General features: G+C 52.6%; 1 protein-coding gene and 1 long non-coding RNA gene across 2 annotated transcripts; one reads left to right on the top strand and one right to left on the bottom strand.

Annotated features, from left to right (window-relative positions):
- Positions 1 to 5,643: 5,643 nt before the first annotated feature.
- CDC42EP2 (CDC42 effector protein 2) lies at positions 5,644 to 11,789 on the bottom strand. Its single transcript, XM_060017506.1, has 2 exons — positions 11,558 to 11,789; positions 5,644 to 7,118 (listed from the first exon to the last, which is right to left on the bottom strand). Exon 2 carries the CDS (start codon positions 6,784 to 6,786, stop codon positions 6,142 to 6,144), a length of 645 nt encoding a protein of 214 aa, XP_059873489.1. The 5' UTR covers positions 6,787 to 7,118; positions 11,558 to 11,789; the 3' UTR covers positions 5,644 to 6,141.
- Positions 11,790 to 12,351: 562 nt separating this feature from the next.
- Positions 12,352 to 13,267, top strand: LOC132429271 (uncharacterized). Its single transcript, XR_009520318.1, has 3 exons — positions 12,352 to 12,490; positions 12,991 to 13,063; positions 13,169 to 13,267. It is a non-coding gene; the product is annotated as an uncharacterized lncRNA (long non-coding RNA).
- The last annotated feature ends 12,100 nt before the right edge of the window (positions 13,268 to 25,367 follow it).

Genomic DNA, 25,367 nt, shown 5'->3' with positions numbered 1-25,367 from the left:
TAGAGCCCGGGCTCCGCAACAAGAGAAGCCACCACAATGAGAAGCCCATGCACTGCGACAAAGAGTAGCCCCTGTTCACAGCAACTAGAGAAAGCCCACACGCAGCAACGAAGACCCAACACAGCTGAAAATAAATAAAATTAAGAAAGAAAGAAAAAACTGACTGCAAACGATATAAAGCACAGATTGACCCATACAGATTTCAGATGCTGGAATTACCTGATACCGACCATAACATAACACTGCTCATTGTGTTTAAAGAAGATAAAGACAAGTGTAAAAATATCTGCAGGCAACACATTTCTTTTTTTTTTTTTTTTAACATCTTTATTGGGGTATAATTGCTTTACAATGGTGTGTTAGTTTCTGCTTTATAACAAAGTGAATCAGTTATACATATGTTCCCATATCTCCTCCCTGTTGCGTCTCTCTCCCTCCCACCCTCCCCATCCCACCCCTCCAGGCTGTCACAAAGCACCGAGCCGATATCCCTGTGCCCTGCGGCTGCTTCCCACTAGCTCTCTACCTTACTGCGTTTGTTACTGTGTATATGCCCATGACTCTCTCTCGCCCCGTCACAGCTCACCCCTCCCCCTCCCCACAGGCAACACATTTCTAGTAAGAAGTGTCACAACAGAATTTTTAAAGAACCACATAGAACTCGTCCAACTGAAAAATACCAACACCAAAATTAAGAACACAATAAATTGCTGAAAAAGCGAATAGGCACTGCTGAAGAGAGAATGAGTGAACTACAGGGTACATAGGAAGACATTGTCTTGTCCTTAATACAGCATGGAAGACAAAAGAAAAGAAAATACAGAACTAGACTAGAAACATAGAGGATATAGAGAGAGATCTAAGATGCATTTAACTGGAGTCCCAGAGGGTAAGGAGAAAGAAAGGGGGTAGAGGCAATATTTAAAGAGAAAGTGATCAATAATTTTCCAAAAATGATGAAATACACGAATTCACACGTTGCAGAAGCCAAATAAGGCCCAAGCAAGCTAAAGAAAGACAATGGAAATAAATACTGAAGTGTCCTGACGTCTGCAACTTACTTTCAGAAGGTCAGGAAGAAAGTTTTTATATTAAAGAGATAGAGCAAATGAGGCAAAATGGTAATAACTGGCAGATCTAGATGAAGGTGTATGGGTGTACACTGTACCATCCTTCTAATATTTCTGTGGGTTGGAAATGCTCCAAAATAAAAAGTTTCGGGGAAGTGTCTATACAGGGAGATCCTCCAAGAACTCAAATTCTTTAAAAAAGAAGATTTAGGACATGTCACCTGGTAAAGAACCCCGAACAGGCAAGATGCAGGTTGAAGGCAAAGGTATCAAGAACTGGGTAGTGAAGAAGGGAGGTTATTCACACCAGACAAAGCTTTGTTGTAGAAAAGTCTACATATATTTCTTTTATTGCTGTGTCCAGTGTATTTTTTATATATTTTAATTCTCCCATTCTTCTCTCTTTCTCTCCACTCTTGTGTATAGGGTATATTGGTGGTAATTAACTTTACAGTGTAGTTTGTAGTTTGCAAAATATTGAGATGGGCTGGTAAAGGAATTGCAGGGGGAATGGACACCATCTCGAAATCCTGGACCTGGAAGTGGATGTGGTCATTGACAAGATTGTGAGTTGTCTCCCTTTGGGAAATGAGTGAATGTATTTTGGACAGAAAGAGGCATAGATGTATTATACCATGTATATATATATATATATTATATGATACATATAAATATATGTATATATATATTATATATATATATATAATACCTATGATATTTTTAAGAGTAAATACTAGAATAAGGACATGCATGGACGTTGGACATCTAAAACAGTGGACTGTAGGGATATTTGTCTTTTTTTTTTTTTTTGGCTGTGCCCTGAGGCTTGCGGGATGTTAGTTCTCTGACCAGGGATTGAACCTGGGCCCACAGCAGTGAAAGCGCAGAGTCCTAACCACTGGACCACCAGGGAATTCCCGTGGCATATTTGTCATTTTTTTGGCTGTCCAACGACAACTTGTCCTCCTATTTGTGGGAGGTGGTATCTGTAGGATGTGTATAGCGCTATCCAAGTTGAAGAGGGAAAGTCCTTCACTCCGCCTCTGGCTACTTTGGTGAAGCAGGTATCCCGAGTTTAGTCTGATGCTTCAGTTTCGCCATCTAGTCCCCTTTCTCCACCCAGATATGGCAACCCTGAGTGGTTTCCCAGGGTCCTTGGCCTCATGCCTGATGCAAGGTAGGTGGGGAGCACTACCAGGGGAACCGGGACAAGAATGTCCCTCTTTCATGGCCACTCTGTCCTCACCTCAGGTCCAAGCTGAGGTGCCTTCTTCCAGCTGGGTGAAGCTATAAGGAAGCTGTCCTTTTTCTTGTCTTCCCCTCCTGGGCAGATGGAGACAAGCCACTCAAGCCCCGAGGGGGAACCTGCAGGTAAGACGCTGCTGGCCTTCAGCTCCCCATCCTTTGCCTTCACACTTTACCAGGGTCTGAAGCTGAACCCATGTTGGGGGAGAGGGTTGCAGTTGAGCACAGGCTTTGGGGTCTCACAGTGGGTTCAAATCCCACTACAGATAGTACATCTCCTATTCTGTAAATGATGGCAAAAATTTCAGATTAAAAACAGAAAGTTTGGTAGGAACGTAAAATGGTGCAGCTCCTATGGAAAATGGCAGTTCCTTAAGAAATTAAATATAGAATGATCATGTGATCCAGCAATCCCACTTCAGTGTACACACCCAAAAGAAATGAAAGCAGGGACTCAAACAGATATGGGTACACCCGCATTCAGAGCAGCATTGTTCACAATTGCCAAAGACAGAAGCAACCCAGGTGTCCATTGATGGATGGATGGATAAACAAAATGTGGAATACACAGACAATGGAATATTATTCAGCTTTTTTAAAAATATTTATTTATTTATTTTTGGCTGTGTTGGGTCTTTGTTGCTGCGTGCGGGCTTTCTCTAGGTGTGGTGAGCAGGGGCTACTCTTCACTGTGGTGCGTGGGCTTCTCATTGTGGTGGCTTCTCTTGTTGCGGAGCACGGGCTCTAGGCACGTGGGCTTCAGTAGTTGTGGCTTGCGGGCTCTAGAGCACAGACTCAGTAGTTGTGGCACATGGGCTTAGTTACTCCACAGCATATGGCATCTTTGATTAGGGATCAAACCCGTGTCCCCTGCATTGGCAGGTGGATACTTAACCACTGTGCCACCAGGGAAGTCCTCAGCTTTTAAAAAGAATGAAATTTCAACGCATGCTACAGCACGGATAAACCTTGAAGACATCATGCTAAGTGAAATAAGGCAGTCACAAAAAGACAAATAGGGAATTCCCTGGTGGTCCAGTGGTCAGGACTCGGTGCTTTCACTGCCCTGGTTCAATTCCTGGTCTGGGAACTAAGATCCCATAAGCCGTGAGGCTCGGCCAAAAGAATAAAGCAAACCCCCAAACTAAATACCGTATGATTCCACTTGTATCAGGTCCCTAGAGTGGTCAAATTCATAGACACATAAAGTAGAAGGGTGGCTGCCAGGGGCCGGGGCAGGGGGTGTGGGGAAATGTGGAGTTAGTGTTTAATGGGTACAGAGTTTCACTTCGGGAAGATGAAAAAAGTTCTGGAAATGGATGGTGGTGATGGTTGCAGAATAATGTGAATGTACTTAATGCCACTGAACCATATGCTTAAAAATGGTTGAAACGGCGGCTTGCCCGGTGGCGCAGTGGTTAAGAACCCGCCTGCCGATGCAGGGGACACGGGTTCGAGCCCTGATCCAGGAAGATCCCACCTGCTGCAGAACAACTAGGCCCGTGCGCTCTAGAGCCCATGCTCCACAACAAGAGAAGCCATGGCAATGAGAAGCCCGCGCACCGCAATGAGTAGCCCCCGCTCGCCGCCTGCGTGCAGCAACAGAGACCCAACACGGCCAAAAATAAATAAATAAATTTTAAAAAAGGTTAAAATGGTAAATTTCGTGTTATATATGTTTTACCAGAATAAAAAAAACGCATCACCTTTTAAAAAACAAATCAGGGCTTCCCTGGTGGCGCAGTTGGTGAGAGTCCGCCTGCCGATGCAGGGGACACGGGTTCGTGCCCCGGTACGGGAAGATCCCACATGCCACGGAGCGGCTAGGCCCATGAGCCATGACCGCTGAGCCTGCGCGTCCGGAGCCTGTGCTCCGCAATGGGAGAGGCCACAACAGTGAGAGGCCCACGTACCGCAAAAAAAAAAAAAAAAAAAAAAAAACAAATCAGTGTAGTCAAGAAAAATGCCTCCTGGTCTAAATCTGCTTTGGCCTCTGGTATGAAATCTCTGCCTAGAGGTAGAAAAGCCTGGGGGTGAGGTGGGAGTCTGAGATTTGTAGGGTCAAAAGGATGGAAAAGAACCAGCAGAGAATGGAAGAGGGGTCACCGAGGCCGGCATTGGCCTCCAGCTGCCCACGTGGTCTGTACCAGTCAGACACGAAGCCCCATGCCAGCACCTTCCCCTCCTCTCGGTCCCCACTGTCCCCACGCGGAGCCAGCCCTCTTCCTGCAACGGCTTCTTCCTCTTTGATCTTTGGTCCGTCTCCCCACTCGGCCTGGCTGGTGACCCTTCTAAAACCTGGGTCTGACCCCCCGTCTCTCCTGCTTAAACTCTTTCGGCAGCTCCCATGGCCTCAGCTTCAGCCTTGCAAGGAGAACTGTTCTAAGCCGACTCCGACCCAGTTTCCCAGCTTCACGGTCCTGCCTTTCCCGAGCCCCGTGTTCCTTTATGTCTCACAGCATAACCATGTTTGAATACCTTCCATGTGCACGCTAATAAACGTTATCCCTGACTTGCTTAACAACCCTGCTAGGTTGTTAGGTAGGTATCACTGGCTGCATTTTAGAGATGGGGAAACTGAGCCTCACAAGGCTAGGTTGGACTCAGAGACCTTTGCTCTTTTTGCCACATGTCAGATCCTCTCTGTCACTCACTCTGGTGCCTCAGTGCCTTTGCTTATGCGTGAGCATAAGTCCGTCAGCCCTCAGGTTTGGCTCAGAATCACGACACCACCGCACCCTTGCCCCAGACATTACCAATCTTGGTGTTTTCTTCATGGTGTTCAACACTATAGGAAATTTGCTTGCTTACAGATTTGATATCCTTCCCCCCACCAGACTTGGAGCATGTCTGATGCACTGCAGGTGCTCAGTAGGCAGCGCTGATGAGATGGGTCTGCTGACGAGCAAGGCTGATCCCGCCCAGCCCCAGGCCCAGCCCGCCCTGCCGTGCGCTCCCTCAGTCCTCTGGCGCCCGAGAAGCTGTTGGTTCCACTGCGCCAGGCCTGTGGTTATTCCTTGCCTCTTGGGCCTCCCTGACAAACCCCAGCCCCCAGGGCCAGCTCCTGGCCTACTCTGGTGCTTGGCCGTCTCTTGTCAAACACCCGAATTAATGTCAGAATATCCCCAATTGGCACTTGGTTCGTTCCTGCTTCATTCTCACTATGGGCTAGGAATGGGGTACCGTCTTCCAGAAGGCAGGCCCCGCCCTGTTCAAGGCCCTCTGGGGCTGGGGTCTCCCCCAGGGTCAGCCCACAGCTCCCAGAGCCTGGCCTGACTTCAAGAGGAGCCTCGGGGCAGGGTACGGCAAACACAAGTACCAGCAGCAGCAAGTTTTATTGCAACCAGAATCCCCTGGTCATGTAGGAGGGGTGGGGTGGAGGGACATCGGTCACTGGTGCCACATTCCCAGTTAAGGACACAGAGCCAGAGGTCCAGCTGGCTGTGCCCCACGTCTTCCCTCACCCTCCGCCCCCCAGCAGGGCGCTGATGGGGCTGAGGCAGAGGGAGGTGAAAAGCAGATTCCATTTCAGCAGAGCCTCAGTCCAAGGGGTCTGAGGAGCAGTTGGCGGTGGGGGTCCAGGTGGCCCAGGAGGCACAGGGCACTTTGGGCTGACGTCTACACATATCCTCGTGGGGCTTAGGGGAAAGCAAAGAGGCCACTCTGTCCACGGGGAGAGGGTGGGAGGGAGGGGAAACAAAGACTCAAAGTGAGAAATCACTGGCCAGCAACCACGCAGGTGGGACCTTGGGACCCCGACTTCTAGATCAGGGCCGTGTCCACCAACTGTCTCTGGCATTCACCCCAGCCTGGCCATTCTTGTGTCCTATGTGGGGATCTGCAGGTGGCCCAGGTCCTGGTCCATGATCTGGAGAACGTCGTCCAGGATGGAAGGCCCCAGGTCTACATGCAGGGAGAGCAGGGAGCTGGCGTGGGACAGGAAGGGCTCCTCAGCCCCAGACTCGGGGCTCAGCCCACTGTGGGTCGAGGCAGCCTCTGGAATCCGCCAGATGTCCACACTCCCTGCCTCCTGCGGGGAGGGCTGTGGGGAAGGCTGAGGGCTCTCCAGGTGCAGGCGAGGGGGTTTGGGTGGGGCCTGGGCGGCAGGCAAGGTGAGTGCCTGGGGCCCGCCGATGACGGGGAGGGAGATGGCGTTCTTGAGCAGAGGGGACGGCCCGTCGGGGAGCTCCCGCCCGCACAGGGTGGCCGTGCGCGTGAACTGGAAGGGCAGCTCAAAGCCACCATCCTCCTCGGCCTCCTCGACCGCCGTCCCCGGCAGGAGGTGGAACTTGCCTTGCAGGAAGGAGATGTCACCGAACATGTCACTGCCGCCACCACTGCCGATGTGAATGGTGTGACGGAAGTCCCCCAGTGGTGGGCTGATCATGTCTGAGGACAGCAGGTCCCGCAGCTTCTCCTTCTTGCCTTTGCGGCTGCCGCGCTTCAGATAGATGGGCACCTTGGTGGACATCGCGACCTCACCACCCAGGCCTGGACAGTCTGCTCGCAGGACCACGGCCTCCGCTGCCTCCTCTCACCACCCTCAAGAAACACCTAGAGGGAGGTTTCCAGACACCAAACACCTGCCAAGTGCGTGTGGTGTGACCAAAGTTGGCCCAAGGAATTTGGAAAAGAAAGATAAACGATCGATGAAGTCAGAGGATCGAGATAACAAAAATCACTTTCTCCCAAGAGGGTTGAAAACTCGTCTGAAAACTGGAAGCAGGAAGGCGCAGAGCTCGTAGGCAGTGATGCTGTCTGGGCTCGTCCTCGCCAGCTTCTCTCTGGTCCAGGGCTGAGGAGCTGAAACATCAAGGGTACAAGTCAGGGACAGAAGGACAAAGGCAGAGGCATCCGTCTTGTTTCTGGGTCTCTTTCATCAGCCCTGGGAGCCCACGTGGCGCTGCACGCCTGTGGGGAGCCCTCCTGGCTGAAGCCTGTGTTCGCTCACGGACTTGTTGCACCTCAAGGCCTGGATCAGCAGCGCCAAGCCCCTCCCTCCGTGAGTGGGGAACCTAAGCGACAGGACTGAAGTCACATACCTGCCCCGGCTCTGATTCAACTGTGCCCAGGACATGACCGTGCCAACTTGTCTGGGGGTCTCGCAGATTTGTCTCAGCTCCCGATTGACGGAGGATTGAGATCTTGTAACCTCTGTCTCATCCTCCCAGGCCTGGCACAGCAGGAGTTCAGCCAACAGTGCATAACGACCGACACCTCCCATTTGGCCCCATCACATCCTACTGGAAGTGAGGTCACCTGCTCAGAGCTTCCCTTTTCTCCTCCTCTCCGTTAGGAGTTCCTTATGGGCAGGGCCTAAGCTTAATGTAGTTTCTGCCCCTCCTCCCTGCCCCAGCGCCTAAGGGGAAGATGGAGTGGGGGATACAAATATCTGAGGCGTGGCAGCTCTGCTCTGTGCCTGGAATTTCGTTGAGTTCTTTGCACACACATCTCATTTAATCATCACAACCACCTTCCTATCATTCCCATTTTAAAATTAGAGCTATCAGGGAATTCCCTGGCAGTTCAGTGGTTAGGACTCAGCGCTTTCACTGCTGTGGCCGGGGTTCAATCTCTGGTAGGGGAACTAAGATCCCACAAGCCACTAAATAAACAAACAAACAAACAAATAAATAAATAAAATTAGAGCTCTCGGACATTTTGGAGGGATTCCCATAAGGCATTGCAGAGAGAGAGAAGCAAAATGAAAAAATGGAGTCTAGAAGGATCCATTTTTTGAAAACATTGACCAGCTCTCCTCCCCACTCCCTGAACATGCATGTATGTGTACCTGCATAGGATTATATTCGATATAGGAACAGAGAAGAATATAGAAGGCTGGCACCAGGTTGTCATGTGGTGTACCTAGACTGGGGTAGGGGGCAGGGCTGGGGTGTGGGTCTTGTGACATGGGAGGAAAGTTGTCCTCAGAAAAAATTAAAATCTGGGGCCCATTACTAAGAAATGATATATGTAAGCCAAATATGAAAGGATGGTCACCAAAATGTTGATGGTGGTTCTCTCAAAGTGGTAGAATTTCAGGTGACTTCCCTCTCTTGTTCATACTTTTATAAGCTCAAATTCTTTTTTTTTTAAAATTTTTTTAAAGGAACTCTTTTATTTATTTATTTATGGCTGTGTTGGGTCTTCGTTTCTGTGCGAGGGCTTTCTCTAGTTGCAGCGAGTGGGGGCCACTCTTCATCTCGGTGCGCGGGCCTCTCACTATCGTGGCCTCTCTTGTTGCGGAGCACAGGCTCCAGACGCGCAGGCTCAGTAGTTGTGGCTCACGTGCCTAGTTGCTCCGCAGCATGTGGGATCTTCCCAGACCAGGGCTCGAACCCGTGTCCCCTGCATTGGCAGGCAGATTCTCAACCACTGCGCCACCAGGGAAGCCCTATAAGCTCAAATTCTTAATAAGAAGCATGTATTATTTATGAGCACGTATTATTCATGTAGTCAGAAAAAATAAAGATATTTTTAATGTGGAAAAAATAAATACACTCTGGAGGGGTATCGTGCAGGTTTGACAGAAAAAGGAAGTGGAGCAAGCACTTCCTCTAGTTCCCACGGTGGGGGATTGGCCTGATGTGTAGAATCAGAGCATGGAAGGCAAAGCAACTTGTCCAAGGTCACCCAGCAGGTACCTAGATAAGCCCACTCTCCCCAGGCCAACAGGGGCTGAGCAGGTGGGAAATCACTGGGGAAGCACCGAGCAGCATCAGGGAGGCCTCTGCCAGGTCCTCTGCCCCATTATTCATCCCAGGCCAGGCCGGGCAGGGCGAGGGAAGAGTGAGGGGACCGGCAGGAGGGAGCAGGAAGGAGGAAAGAGGATGCAGGAGAGGCTGAGTCCCAGCTACACCCCCCCAGCCCAGGCCCTTACTCAGGAAACCCCACCCCAGGACCGGACACCCTGGGTCAGTTGAGCTGAGCCAAAGAGACCGGACATCTTGCCCCTCCCAGAGCACCTGCAGCTTAATAGGAAACAAAAGAATGACTCTCCGGTGGCAGAATTCCAGCTAAGCTTGGAAGAAGCTGGAGGGAGGAAGAGGGAGGCAGGGAGTGCTCTGAAGTTGAAGTCTTGGACTCCCATCACTCCTTTATCTAACAAACATTTATCTGTGCCCACCATGCCAGGCCTGGGGGCATGCCGACACACCTCCTATCTGTCCCCTTGGCAGGAGAAGTCTTGGGGTAGCTTTTCCTTCTTTTTCACTCACGGAGAGGGGGGCTAACCGAGGGGATCTGCCCAGAACTTGGGCCAGTTCCCTCCCATCATTCAGGGGTGCCAAGACAGCCTGAATGTTTCCACAACAAATCCGGTGTCCCTGACAGCTCTCTTGCTCTGAGCCAGATGTACCCACCCAATTCCAGATGTGGGGAGAACTGAGGCTGGGGGGAAGGGTTGGGCCAGCCTCAACCACCAGGGGAGAGCTGGGAATTGCAACCGTCAAGCCCCAAGTATTCAGATTTGGCAACTACAAGACCCCAGGCTCCAGCTACCCTTGCATGGTTTCCATTTTAACGTCCCAGGCACAGCACGGTGGGTGTCATTACTGGCCTTTACAGAGGCAGAAGCTGAAACTCAGAGATGTTAAGCAACTTTGCTGAGGTCACCCAGCTAGTAAGAGGAAGAGTGGGCACTACTACGTAGCTGGGTCCCAGTGGCTCCGATGCAGTGGGCCGTGTCAACCTCTGTGAACTGCTTGGGGAGCAGGAGAGAAATAGGCTCCCACCTGGGCTGGGGCCACCGGGTCCCCAGACCTCCTCCATTTAAGTCCTACCTCTTGGTTGGCCCCCTCTCTCAATTTGCAAGTGTCCAGAGATGTGAGAATGAGCTCTCCATCAGGACAAGGCTCTGGGGGCCTGGGACGGGGGGCCTTCCTGCAGCTTTGGGAGGAGCAGATGGGAGACATCCCAGCTCTGTTGGCTTGCTCTGGAAGGAGCCCGGGGCCTCCTTTAGAGAAAATGACTTCCTGGATGCAGAACCCTTCCTGTCACAAGAACTACTAGGCCACTCTCCACCAGGAGTGTTCAAAAAGCAGGCCTCTGACCTTGAACCCATCTCTACCTGGAACTCACCCTAACCTTGGGAAGACACCTTTCCTCTCTGGGCCTCACCTTCCTCGTCTATGAAATGGGATGACAATAAAGCCGTTACCAGGGGGCTACTGGAGACCCTACTGCCATACTGCAAGTGAGAGAGAGCGCCGATGTACAAAGACAGGGGTAGCGGGTCACTTGTCAGCCCCGATATTTATTCAGCAAATAGCTGTAGGGCCTTCCTCAAGCATTTTGGTTCTCCGGGGACAGTGCTCCAAACAAGACCAAAAATGAACAGCCCCCGAGCAGAGGGGTCCGCCTCCGCCTGCCGGCCAGGACTTAGCCTGCCTGCGTAGAGTCCCCCTCGCTGGCAGCGGGGTCTCCCAGCGTCGCTGTGCAGAGCGGCGCTCGGCTCCGCGGCCACTAGGTGGCGCGCTCTCTCCCTCTACTGCCCCTCGTCCCGGAGGGTTCCCGGCGCGCACTCGGGTCTCCAGAGCGTCTCCTGCTCCCCCAAGGAGCCGCACGTTGACGTACCAGGTGAGGATTGTCTGCGGGATCTTCTTCTCTTGGGGGGCTCTGGTCTCACAACCCGACAGTGGGGGGAAAGGGAGAGATCCTGGACCCTGCCCGGGTATCCAAACTCAGGGAGGAGCCTCCCCCGTGCTTTCCGGCCTGGGCGATGTCCGAGTGTCCGCTCGGCTCAGGGCCAGAGCTCTGGCGTGCAGCCCCCGCCCCTGGCTCCCGTGGGTCCGGCTCCTCAGACCCAGCTCGGGTTCCGGCGCCGACCCCTCCCAGCCCTCTGCCCGAGTGCAGCCCAGCGCAGTCCGGATCCGTTTCAGGACACTCGCGGCCACGGCTAAAGATAGGAGGACACCTCACCATACGACCCTGAGCCCGGGCGGGGATGGCGGCGGGAGGGTACTCCCGGGTCCTGGGGTGGGGGGCGGGGGCTCTGGCGCAGTGTGGAGGGCTGGACCGGGAGTTCAGGTTCGGGATGCGCGGCGCACCGCAGGCCGAGGGGGAAGCGGGCGTGGCCGCCGGGACCAAGGCGCGGGCGGGAAACATGGTGCAGCCCGAGGCACCCGGGAAAGGATCTACGTGGAGGTGAGTCGGGGGCCGGGGCGCGAGCTGGGATGGGGCGCCTCGAGGATGGGCCTCCCTAGGAGCCGCGGTCGGGCCGCAGAGTCCCGGCCTGAACTCACCTTGAGCGCGTTCAAGCGACTGACCGGCGGGCGGCGAAAGCTCAGGAGCTGGACCGCGCGGCGATGGGACAGACCTGGGCTGTGAACTTACAGTGCTGACAGTGGCCCCTAAAGCCCCGCCCCCTGCCGCGGAGCCAATGCCGGGACCGCCCCAACTAGGCCCCGCCCACAGCCTCGCCCTACTCCCTGGCCCGCCTGGGTTCCCCCTTTGGAGGCGCAGCGCGGGGGTCCAGCAGCCGCGCGGGCCCGGGGGTCCATTCCAAGCTCGGGCGGCTGCGGCCCAGGCGGCGTCGGGTGCACGGGCTGGACTTCGCGGACTCCGGCTGTGCCCGTCGGAACCAAAACTCTCGGTTCTAGGAGGGCCGGGTCCGGGGAGGCGCCCGCACAAGTGTATTCAGTGACTACTAAGGAAATGAATGAGGCCTTAGAGGCGTCTATGTTAAAATATTACAGACTTCCGAGAGCTTTCAGGAGTTTGCCGCCCCTTAGAATACAGGGCATTGAGGGTGTGTGCGGGAGGAGTGGCCGGGCCATGCCCGTATTTGCTGTCAGGCTAAGTGGCTTCCGGGGCTGGGGTGGGATCCGTACTTAGACTCATTCCAACATTAGTTGATTGGCTGGTTGGTTGGTTCATTCATTCTTTCATTCGTTCAGTACGAGCAACATTTACTGAAGGGCAGGCCCTACACAGGAGCTGGAGATAGACTAAAGGGAACTCTGCCCTTGCTCCTTTCAGTGATTCAGCAGATAATTGTGCATCTATAGGTGCCAGGCGCTGTTCTTGTCGCTGGGGATGCAGCCCCCTCCGGACTGGGACCTACTGTCCAATGAAGGGAAATGGAGGAAACCCAAGTCCCCAAGTAGACTGTGATACCCGTCTGAGGGAGCAAGTGCTAAGAAGAGTGGGGCAAAGGAAGGGTGGATGGTAATGAGGTGAGGGGACCTTGCTTTCTGGAGGGTGACAGCTGTGACCGTACAATGTGACCAGGATGATGAAAGCTTCCATACTGTAAATGTGGGAGGGACTCTTAGGGAGAGGGGGTCAGGAAGGCATCCTGAGGGAGGGAAGGATGGGGAGAAGGGGAGTGGAGTAGGCAAATGGCCCCTCCCTAAAGATGTCCATGTCCTAGTCTCTGGAACCTGTGAATATATTTCGTTACACAGCAAAGAATAATTAAGGTTGCCAATGGAATTACAGTTACTAATCAACTGACTTTAAAAGAGGGAGATTACCCTGAATTATCTGGGTGGGCCCAATGTAATCATGATGGTCCTTAAAAGTGGAAGAGGGAGACAGGAGAGTCAGAGAAAGAGATGTGATGACACAGAAATGCTGTGTTGCTGCTTTGGAAGATGGAGGAAGGGGCCACAGACAAAGGCATGTGGGTGGCCTCTAGAAGCTGGAAAAGTCAAGGAAACAGATTCTCCCCCAGAACCTCCAGAAGGAACACGGCCCAGCTGACGGCTTGATTTTAGACCCATGTTGGACTTCAAACCAACGGAACCGTAAGTTAATAAATTTGTGTTGTTTTAAGCCCCCAAGTTTGTGGTGGTTTGTTACAGCAGCAATAGAAAACGAATACAGGGAAGTTTCCTCCTTTAACTCCCCAGGGAGCATCAGTCAGGTGGATTCTGCCAGGACTGGCCTGGTGGCTCAGAGGAAAACTGAGGCCTGGACAGTGGAGGAATGGGGCCCTGGGCCAAATTGTCGTGTGTGTGGATAAGTATTGTACCTCTCTCCCTTCTTGCCACCGCGGCTCTGCCAAGAATCCACCCACCCAGGCTTGCCTGTGCCCTTACCAAGTGCCTCTTGCCCCTGAGCTCCTCAAATCCTCTGAGAGCCCAGCAAGGTGGGCAGAGCCAGCATCACTATCCCCCTTTACAGAAATGGAAACCGAAGCTCGGGCCCTGACAGTGATCTACTTAGACTGCAAGTGGCAAGACATGCTGGCTCCGGGCCCTCGTCCCCACTCAGTCTTCTCACCCAGCCATTGTCACCCCCCACCCCGCCTTCCTTCCCACACACAGCCAGGTAGGGGGACAGCTAGGTGCCAGGCCCTGAGCACTGCTTCTGAGCCACAGACCCAGGTTCTGAGCTGGCTGTGCTGCTGACTTGCTCTGTGGCCACAGACGAAGAAAGTACAGTCCCGTTCTGAGCCTTCTTGCCTGTAAAATGGGAGTTACATGAGTCCCAAGCAAGAGAAGGGACTTGCGAGTGTATTGTTGATGGGACCACACAGTCCCCGCAGGCAGGAGTTTCATGGAAACATTATAACAGGAGCTTTGGGGGGTGGTGACTGGCCTTGTCACCTGACCTGGAATGAGTCTAATGATGCCTAGATGACTCTAATGATGACCCCCCTGAGCCTGCGGCGCAGCCCCGCCCATCAGCTGAGCGTCCTCCATTGGAGGAAGGGGCTCGGGGAAGGTCAGGAGCTCCATTCAGGGCTGGCGGCAAAACAAAGTTACAGAGGTGAAAGCTTGCAGAGGCAAAGACCCTCATCCAAGGTCACTCAAAGCCAGGAACGAACTCCAGAGCCCTTTGGAGAGGTTCTGGGGTGTGTGTGTGTGTGTGTGTGTGTGTGTGTTTGTGCAGTTGGGGAACCTTGGGGGATGGATAGAGAGCAGCAGATTTGGCCCCCGAGCCTGACCCAACCCCCGGACCCCTCCCTCAGCAACTAGCCATCCTCCCAACCAGGACCCAAAGCCACAGGAACCGTGCTCTGGGGACTGTTTTAATCCCACCTGGCTGTGACGTGGCTCCGCCCAGTGCCGGCTCCCTGTGCTGCTCTCCTGCCATCAGCCAGAGATATGGCCCCCACAAAGCCCACATCCAAGGCCCGCTTTGTGCCGGGCACTGGGTTCTGTGCTTTGCAAGCACTCAGGTAGGTGGTTCATTCTCCCCATTCACAGATGCGGTCATGTCACTTGGCTGGGGCCTGAGGAATCCCTGGGGATGGGGCTGCTGGCAGCTCTCAGCTCTGCTGAATGGACGAGATCTTTGCAGATACGCCCAGTGTTGCCATGGCAGCCCTGCAATTAATGAGCATTTATAAAACAGGATTTCATTGACTAAAACTGGCTTTTTTATGCAACTTCTCAGGCAGTGTGTAAAGGCCCAAGTATGGGTGGTGAGGCCGGGATCCTGAGCCACGGGAGGGCCAGGGTGTCCTGTATTTCTGACCCCGTAGACACTCAGGCCAAGTGCCCCCTGCCCAGCCTGACTGAGGGTCTGCTGCCTCAGCTAGGGCCTGGACTATTCTTGCTGGAAGGACTCCTGGACACCCCAGTGTCTGAGGGGGTAGGACCCTGAGGGACATTCAGGACAGGTTAGAGGCAAGGAAGCCTGTGTGGAGCAATGCCCCAAGGGGCTTCCCTGGAGGCCCAGTGGTTAAGACTCTGTGCCTGCAATGCAGGGAGCATGGGTTCGATCCCTGATCCGGGAACTAAGATCCCACATGCTGCGCGGCACGGCCAAAAAATCCCCCAAAAAATGTGGTATTCAAATTCCTTCTTCTCAGCCTGGAGCCTCGCCTTGATCCTGAGATAAGCCCAGTCCCCACCCCTCTGCCCCCCAGTCCCACAGCAACTTCCCACACCCACAGGACCTGTAATCACCACACAGGGACTGACTCAGCCCTTCCTTCCCCGCCCAGTCTCTTCTTCCTGAAAATCACCCACGTCAGCAGCCCCAGCCCCCAAAGGCCCTGGGGGATAGAGCCCGAGGCCCCCTTTTCCGAGGTTAGCCTGGAAGAACGGAGGAACTGAGCCGGAGGGGTAGGACTCCCAGGCCGGAGCCAGCTCTCCTCGGCCCCGCCCACCCGGGGACCTAGGGAGGCAGGTGGGATGAGGGGACCAGGAGTCTGGGGACAGGTCTGAGAGCAGGGAGTCAAAAGGGAAGGGTGGTGATACTCTTGGGGGCGTCTAGGGGGCAGTGTGAGGAGACAAGGTCTCTGGAAGGGCCTCAGCCCCCGCCACCCCGATCCCCTGCCACAGGGAGACAGGGAGCAGGGCCAGAGCTCCGTCCACCCCTAGGAAGCCTCCTCTGCACAGCCTGAGCTCAGCCTGCAGGGCTCCGTGGCCTGAGCCAACCCCAGGCCTGGTTTGGATTTTTCCTTGATTGTTTCTTGTTTCCTTCCTCCCCTGGGCTCCTGCCAACTCCAGCCCTGCCCTCCTCGCTTTTCACTTGCCTTCATAGAACTCTGACCTGGCAGAGGCTGGGATTCGAGATGAGAGTCCCTTCGAAGCTACCGCCAGCTTCTGCCTCTGCCTTGGACCCCTCCTTGGGAGCTGGGTGGCAGGGCCTTACTGGGGGACTTTCCTTTGGGTCCGGATTTTTGGCCCCAGGCCCAGGGCCATGGGGGTTTCCGGAGTGGTGACAGCCCTGTCCTAGCAGGGACTGAGGCACTTCCTCCCGGAGGCCTCTGGGAACATCCAAGCCACATGGCTGTCTTTTGGCCTGGGGAACACAGAGTTAGCAGGCGTTGTTTTCAACACTTCCCACCCCTTCAAGGCACCTTGTCATTATTCATTTTGAAAACTCATTTGCATCTACCTTGTGCCTAGAGCTGTGCTGACTGGAGAAGACACAGAGGGTCAAGGCTGGGCCCAGCCCTCAGAGAACAGATACCCTGAGTAAAACAAATAACCAATTCTAAAACAGCACATTCTGTGCCATAATGGAGGTCCTTGAAAGCAGAGGCCAGTTCTGATTTACCTCTTTCTATCCCAGGCAGCATAGACGAGGCTCAGTGAGCGACTATGGATTGAGTGAAGAACCAAAAAGAACAGCAGTAAGAAGGATTTGTTCTGCTAGAGGTGGGGAAACAGATGGAAGAGTTAGGAAGGCTTCGAGAGGAGGTGATATTTGAGCAGGGTATTAATGGATGAGTAGGAATTTGCCAGGCGGAGAAAGGAAAGGATATTTCAGGGGGAGCAGGGAGAGGCAAAGGCAAAGGCCAGAAGGAGTGCGAGTAGATGCATGGTGTGAGCGGGAAACAGGATAGATGTGTCCAGCAGACCACGGCATAGGAGAGGGGAAAGACCAGGAGGGTAGCTGGCGAGCACCATTATCCTTGCCCAGCTCCCATTCCTCTTATTCTGCTGACCACCCCTCCATTTTCCAGAGTCTCCAGTATGATTGACCTTGCCTCCAAGCTCTAAAAGTGGGTCTGAGGCCCCAGCCTACCCAATCTGAGTCATAGGGATGGTTTAGGGATGGGCATGTCAGCAGTGGGCTTCAGCCTGGGAACTTGTGGTGACTATTAGGGTGACAGATGCCAAAATGTCAACTCAGGGCTGTCAACTCACGGAAGAGCTTGTCCAAGAATAAAGCCAGCACAGAGGAAAGCAGAGCCCAGAGAATGACTCTCAATAACATTGTTCGTGCTTCTGGATCCAGCCATGCCTGAATCAGACATCCATTACGTGAAGCAACAACTTACAATTTTTGTTTAGTCCTGTTGGAATTGGGTTTCTGTCACTTGCCCATTAAAGAATAATTAAAAGCAGACAATAGCTCACGAGAGCAGCCGAATGCTGTGGGAGGGAAGCAAGGATCTGTGCAGAAGTGCGACATGACCAGAATTGCATTTTTTTAATGTAAACTATCTTGTTGACATGGTAATGCTTTCGTGTGGTTCACAATTTAGAAATCACAGCAGGCTGAAGAGCCCACGCGCCACATCGAAAGATCCCGCATGTCGTGACGAGGATCCCGCGTGCTGCAACTAAAGACCCGAAGCTGCCAAATAAATAAATAAATAAAAATATAAAAGAAGAAATCACAAGAGGCAAAACGTCTCCCTCTTACCCCTGTTCCCCAGGCACCAGTTCTCCTCTCCACAAACAACCAGCGTTATCAGTTTCTTGTAAACACTTCTAGAGATACTCTTTGCACATGCAAGCAAAGCCCCGTCCATTTTTTTTTTTTACACAAATGGCAATATTTAGACAAGTAGAGCCCCAAAGTACAGCAGACCTTGGTGGGAGCAGGGGGAGGACAGGCCCCACTGCCGGGGGCGATGGGGGAGATTCTGCAGGAGCCATGGGAAGCCACAATTTATTGAGCCTCTGCTATTCACATTGTCCGGCACCTTCCTTTCTTCAGTTGACATTATATCTATGACCACTTCATGTCAGTTCATAGAGTGTGTCGTCAGTTTCATTTTCTCACAGCTGCACAGTGTTTCACATGGGGTGTGCCATAATTTATGCAAATCATGGCCTCTCCAGCCTCAAGCCCCCTCTCCACTCCCTCTGTTCTGGACAAGGGTCTTTCAGCCCATCAGCCACACCCATGGCCTCAGTTGACGGACGTTTAGGTTGTCCCCAGCCCTTTCCTGTGACAAGCAGTGCTGCCATCTTGCACAGATGCTGTTACACACTCGTGTGAGCACAGCTGAAGAATAAGTTCATAGGGGCTTGGGGGTCGCAGGACACTCTCTGTTGTCATTTGGTCAGCTCTGTCCACTTGTCTTTCTCAGGTGATGTGCCAGGTCCAGGCCCCCATAGGGACCACAGGGCCCATTTCTCCTCAGCCTCACTGGCAACTGGTTCTCAGCCTTTTTGATTTGTGTCACTCTGGTAGGTAAACACTAACTAAAGACAAAGGAGCCTCAGTGTGGTTTTAATCTGTGTTTCTCTTGTAAGTGAGTTTGGCCATTTTTCATAGGCTTCAGGGCCATTTCTATTTCCTTTTCCATGAACTGGAAAAGGAATTAGAGAATTATGCTTAAGAGGATCGATTCAGAGAAGGGGACGTGGAGGGAGGCCTGACTGGAGGCAGGTGCCACTTTGCGGGGGATGGATCAGGAGAGAGACGGAACTTGGCTCTGAGCTGTGGTGTGAAAGACGGCGCTGGAGATGATGAGGTCGAAAGATTGGAATTTGGTGACAGATGGGCCACAGGGGCCAGGGAGGAAGGACCAGGGTCAGGCCGGTCCAGTGTGGTGACTTGGGTGATGAGAGGGGCCAGGGAGGAAAGGGAGGACAGTGGGGCCACCAAGGGAGATGGAGGATCCCAGCAGGGGCCCCGCCCACTCTCCACCCCACATCATGACTGATGCAAAACACCAACCTGACGGCCACACGCCCCTGCTCACATGCTTCAGTGGCCACAAACCCTGGTCAGGGACCCTGCTGGCCTGCAGCCTCAAGCCACCTCTCAGCTCCCTCTTCTCTGGCCTTGAGCACACCCAGCCTCCAGGACGGGCTCCTTACACGGCTCCTCCCTTCACCGGCCGCCTCCTGCGATTCCTGCAGGTCTCAGCCGTGGTATCTCCCCTCGGGGAAGCATTCTGGACCCCAATCGATGTCGAGTTCCCTCGGAGAAACTCCGGACCACGGTCCTCTCTGAGTCATCGTCATCTGATTCATGTCCATCCCCCACTGGGCTGTAACCACTGTTGCCTCCCCAGAGTGGATGCCAATGAATGTGAATGAATGAACAGATGAATGAATGAAGGGCAGGGTACCGTGGGTAGCATACAGGGGGCAAATAGGAGACGAGGGTTTAGGAAGTAAAAGAGCCTGCAGTTGAGACTTCCCTGGTGGTGCAGTGATTAAGAATCTGCCTGCCAGTGCAGGGGACAAGGGTTCCAGCCCTGGTCTGGGAAGATCCCATATCCTGTGGAGCAACTAAGCCTGGGTGCCACAACTACTGAGCCTGCGCTCTAGAGAGCGAAAGCCACAACTACTGAGCCCACGTGCCACAACTACTGAAGCCCGTGCGCCTAGAGCCTGTGCTCTGCAACAAGAGAAACCCCTGCTTGCAGCAACTAGAGAAAGCCCGCACGCAGCAACAAAGACCCAATGCAGGCAAAAAAAAAAAAAAAAAGACCCTGGAGTGGGCTGCCTCTGTTTGAGGCACAGTGGCTCTCGGTGCTTTCCTGGCGCCCCCTCTAGGTGGAGCAGGAATTCTCTCCATTTGGTGGTACGTGTCTGCATCCCGATGCTGAGAAGAGATCCCCACACAGAGCCGGCACCACTGCAAGTGTCTGCGAACAGGAGTAGGCGTGGGAACAGGCATGGGAACTGATGGGCTAGGGCCCAGGTGGACGTTTCATGACAAGGCATCCCTTCGGCAGGTATCTTTTGTGGGCCTACTGTGTGCCAAGCACTCTACAGGGACGGGACAGGGTCCCTGCCCTCAGGGAGCAGGCATCGTGGAGCAGAGGGGCAAGAGAGTTGTGTGTATACACACACACACACATAATTTTTTCTTTCTTTTAAAATAGTCCATGCGCATGGCAAAAGATGTCAAACAGGATGTGAGAATGGACACGACAAATAATCCTCCGAGCCCTGACCCCTGGTTCTCCAACACCCATCCCCAGAGGTAAACCACTGTGATTGGAAATAATCTAAGGTCAGAACATTTGGGGTTTCTTTGTTCATTTATTTTGTTTTTAATTTATTTTACTGAAGTATAGTTAATTTACAATGTTGTGTTAGTTTCTGGTGTACAGCAAAGCAATTCAGTTATACGTATATATATATATAATGGTTTGCATCTGCTAATCTCAAACTCCCAATCCATCCCTCCCCCACCCCCCTTCCCCTTGGCAACCACAAGTCTATTCTCTATGTCTGTGAGTCTGTTTCTGTTTCGTAGATAAGTTCATTTGTGTCATGTTTTAGATTCCACATATAAGTGATATTGTATGGTATTTATCTTTCTCTGTCTGACTTACTTCACTTAGTGTGATAATCTCTAGGTCCATCCATGTTGCTGCAAATGGCATTATTTCATTCTTTTTTATGGCTGAGTAGTATACCATTATATATATATATATATATATATATATATATATATATATATATATATATATATATACACCACATCTTCTTCATCCATTCATCTGTCGATGGACATTTAGGTTGTTTCCATATCTTGGCTATTGTAAATAGTGCCGCTATGAGCATAGGGGTGCATGTATCTTTTTGAATTATAGGTTTGTCCAGATATATGCCCGGGAGTGGGATTGCTGGGTCATATGGTAGTTCTATTTTTAGTAATCTCCATACTGTTCTCCATAGTGGCTGCACCAACTTACATTCCCACCAACAGTGTACGAGGGTTTCCTTTTCTTCACACCCTCTCCAGCATTTGTTATTTGTAGACTTTTTAATGATGGCCATTCTGACCGGTGTGAGGTGATACCTTATTGTAGTTTTGATTTGCATTTCTCTAATAATTAGCAATGTGGAGCATCTTTTCATGTGCCTGTTGGCCACCTGTATGTCTTCTTTGGAGAAATGTCTGTTTAGGTCTTCTGCCCCTTTCTTGATTGGGTTGTTTGTTTCTTTGTTATTGAGTTGTTTGAGCTATTTGTATATTTTGGAAGTTAGGCTAAGAAGAAGAACATTTGAAGAGGACTCCAGATCTCACGGGAAAGTGGGCCCCGGGAGCAGCCCCCCAGGACTCAGGCATGGCTGAGCCTTCCAGACACTGGCCCAGGGCTCCTCCAGCTCCCGGAGCAGAGAGGGGCTGCTACGGGACTGCCTCTGCCCACCCTGCTCTCCCCCTTTCCTGGGGGTAGGGCCTGCTGACTCAGCCCTGCAGGTCTTCAGTTCTCTCTCTCAGTGAGAAATGCTCAGACCCTGGGAGGATCTGGGAGCCACGGGAGCCAGCAGGATAGATGGGGCTCTGCGGGGCCCCGCCAGGCTCGGGGCAGATGCCCAGGCTCTCAGGGAGCAGTGCACGGGGACAGGGGTCAGCGGGGTCACGGACCAGCAGCTGTCCCCAAGACCCCCGAGGGGCCCTGGGCCCCGGCAGCTGCATGGCTTTCAGCTGTTAGGCGGGCACCCTGCTGACAGGAGGAGGGTGGGTCTGGGTGGGGAGTCTGGAGCTGGCCGTGGGCCCAGTGGGTCCCAGAGCAGACCAGCCCTGAGGCCCATGGGGCCCTGGCATTTCCAGGGCAGACCCAGAGGGAGCAGACATAGATAGGCCTGGCCGCTCAGGGAAAGAAGATCTAGAATGATGAGGCCAGGGTGACAGAGGGGCCCAAATGCCTGAGCGTGGGTGATTAAGTCCCACCCCAGCGACCTCCGGACTCTGAGGCCAGGCGCGTAAGCTCCCCCTCTGGTCTCCCCTCTCGTCGGCCAGACTCCCAGTGCTCTGGGTTCTCTTGAGAGTAATGAGTTCTACGCAGGCGACTCCTGGATCAACGCCTCCAATCCTCACGCCTCACCAGAGCCCGGATCTGTCATCCCTGATGTCCTGGGAGGCTGGGCCCATCTGGGTGCCCCCTTCATCCCGACCTGCCCCAACAGACCCAGGCATCCCCTCCTCCCACATGCTCCCAGGCACCTGGGTTGCTCCCTGGGACTCCTCTGAAGTCTGTCCTTGCTGGGTGGCCAAGTTGGTCAGTATGGCACAGAGGAGAGACGAGGGATTGGAGTTCAAATCCCAGCCCCATTGCTTACTTCGGCCGGTGATCTTGAACCTCTTGGAGGCTGCCAGAGGGTTAGATGTGATCTCTGTGTCAAAGTACACAGTTGGTCCTCAGAAATGGTAATTCCCTTTCCTTCCTACCCAAGCTGTGTTTCCTCAACTTAAACTTAAGAAAAAAAAAGGGGTGTGGGGGGGAATTCCCTTGTGGTTCAGTGGTTAGGGCTTAGGACTTGGCGCTTTCACCGCAGCGGCCCAGGTTAAATCCCTGGTCAGGGAACTAAGATCCCCAAAGCCGCGCAGCATGGCCAAAACAAACAAAACCCGGATGGTGGTGGTGGTGGTGGTGGTATTTGCTATTTCTCTTTTTATTTTATTTTCTAAATTGAAGTATAGTTGATGTACAATATTAGTTTCAAGTGTACAACATAGTCATTCAGTACTTTTATAGATTATACTCCATTTAAAGTTATTACAAAACAATGGCTATATTTCCCTTTGCTGTACACTATATCCTTGCTGCTTATCCATTTTATATATAGTAGTTTTTATCTCTTAATCCCATACCCCATCTTGCTTCTCCCCCTTCCTCCTCCCACTGGTAAGCACTACTTTGTTCTCAGTATCTGAGTCTGTTTCTGTTTTGTTAGATACACTTGTTTGTTTTATTGTTTAGATTCCACATATAGGTGCTAACATAGAGTATTTGTCTTTCTCTGACTTATTTCACTAAGCATAATCTTCTCTAGGTTCACACGCATTGTTGCAAAGGGGGGTTGGTATTTGTGCTTTAGGTTTGGGGGCAGGAGACTCACTTCACCAGAGCTCGGACATTGTAGCCTGGTGCTGACCTCTCTCCCCAGCTTCTGGCTCTCTGTCCTCTGGTTTGATCCATATTCAGGAGGCGTTTCCCTTCATGGTGGCAAGACGGCTGCAGCAGCTCCACCCTTATGGTGTGTCTTTTCTCCCACCTCCAGCAGAAGCCTTAGAGTCATTATGTTTGGCATGTCTTAGGTTGTGCCTATCCCTGGCCAATCACTGAGGCCAGAGAAATGCAACGTGCGGTTTGGTTTAGGCAAGGGAGGTGGGGGGAGGACAGGCAGTTCCTCCACAGGGGAACTGGGGTACTGTTTCCATAGGAACAGAGAGAGACTGCTGGGGGGCTCTGTCCTCTGATGGCTCTGAACGTGTCTCCCGTCTCCCGCCTCTCCCGGCTTCACTTTGCCCTTTGCGGCACTGCCAGCCCTTTCCTAAGACACAGATTGGATGTTGTCCTTCCACTACTCAGAAGCCTTCAAAGATTCCCCAAGGCACAAGAATCGATCCAAACTTCTCAGCAAGGCAGTCTAGCCTCCTCGAGGCATCTGGCTCCTAAGCAAGCACAGTTCCAGGCCCATCACTTCTTTCTTTCCCTCTTTTCTTCCTTCTCTTCTCCCTCCCTTCCCTTGCATTCCCTTCTTCCATAACTCTAAAGCCCCTCCCCCTACCATACCTGGGTATATGATATACCCAAGAGCATTGAGAACATGTTCACACAAAAACTTGTACAGAGTGTTTACAGCAGCACTACTCACAATAGCCCCCAAAGTGGAAACAACACTAATGTCCATCAACTGATGAATGGAGAAACCAAACATGGTCTATCTGTACAGTGGAATAGTATTCAGTCATAAAAAGGAACGAAGCACTGATAATGCTACAACATGGGTGAACCCTGAAAACATTATGCTAAGTGAAAGAAGCCAGACACAAAAGACTACATACTGGTTGATTCCATTTATACGATACGCCCAGAATAGGTAAATCTAGAGAGCCAGAAAGTAGTTTAGCATTTGCAGGGGATGGGAGTGGGGTGGAGATGGTGAGTGAGTGCTAGTGGGTATGGGGCTTCTTTCTGGGGTGAAGAAAATATTCTAGAAATAGTGATGATGTTTGCATAACACTGTGAATGTACTAAAAGCCACTGAACTATCTATACACATTAAAGTGGTGAAATTCGGGAATTCCCTGGCGGTCCAGTGTTTAGGACTCTGCACTTCCACTGCTGGGGTCCCGGTTTCAATCCCTGGTCTGGGAACTAAGATCCCACAGACCTTGCTGGCAAAAAAAAAAAAAAAAAAAGAAGAAAAGGAAAAAAAAAGGTGAAATTCGTGTTATTATTATATCTCAGTAACATTTTTTTTTTTAATGTAAAAAAAAAAAAACCTACCTCACCCCACCCCAGTCAGTCAAGACCTTTCACATCTACTTAGAGGGCCGTCTGGAGGGAGAGGCCACGTGTGTCCAACCAGAACTGGCTCTCAGGTGGCTCAGCCAGGAGCCCCAGGGTCGGGGGAAAGGAAGCGTGTATCAAACAGAGAAGTGAAAAATCAGCCCAAATGGCTACTCCCAGCACTAGGGGAAGCCGCAAGGCTGGGCTGAGCCGGGCTAGGTGACCCTGAGTGAAGGGAAAGGAAACACCGAGGCCAGGGCTGGGCAGGGCTGGGGCATCGAGGCCTGGGAGGCAAACGTGGTAAGAACACAGGACTTTGCTTCTTCAGAACCATCTGCTTCATCCTTGGGCTTGTGTCTTGAAGGCCCAGGGCACGACCAGGACGAGGGAAGATGCCACCAAAGGGGATTCTGAAGCAGGTGGGTCCCAGGAGTCCAGGCCCAGCCAGGTTCCTCCACTTCATCCACCCCCGTCACCAGTGCCCCCTCCCAGAGCCTTATTTCAGAATCCTGAGCCCCAGTGAGGGGAGGGGGGAAGAGCTCTCCCCACAAGCAAGTGGGACGAGGCTTCAGGAAACTGGTGACCCAGGTGAAGAGGGGCCGAGGAGCAGTCAGCCGGTAGTCGCTGGGCACCGACTTCCCGCCAAGAGCAAAAGGGAAGCGTCTGGTGTCAGAGGGGCACGGGTCGCCAGACCTGTCTGCAATCTGGGGTTCTCATCCTGCTTTTTTTGTTTTAAATGCCTGCTCAGGTCCTCCCAGAGCATTGCCAACAGTCACACGACTTGTATCCAGGCAACGGGCTCTTGCTCCCATTCACGCGGAGCACCAGCTTTCTTTCCCGGGAAGCTGCACACCACCGCCTGCCTGCCCGGCACACGCCTCCCTCCCACCAGGATACAGGTCTTTTCTCCCCTCTGTAAACCGTCCTATCCCACTGGGGCCTCTGGATTGTCCTTGACCAATGGGCACCAGGACATTACCATTCCCCACAAGGCTGCTGCAGCAGCAACATAAGAATTGCCAGAGCCGTGACACCCAAGGAGCCACACGTGGGCTCAAACGGTAAGGGCCGGAGCCTTGTCTATTGTGGCCAAAGGCTCGTAATCTTCCCCGGCAAGGGTTTTCCAAGGCGGGGAGGGGTGGGGTTTTAGCTGATATGTGGCTTGATAGAAATACAAATGACATTCTCGAACTGCGGCAACTCTA

This window comes from Delphinus delphis, chromosome 8 (genome assembly GCF_949987515.2).
Source record: "Delphinus delphis chromosome 8, mDelDel1.2, whole genome shotgun sequence".
Taxonomy (NCBI): Eukaryota; Metazoa; Chordata; class Mammalia; order Artiodactyla; family Delphinidae; genus Delphinus; species Delphinus delphis.
This window is presented reverse-complemented; position numbering and strand designations above follow the sequence as displayed.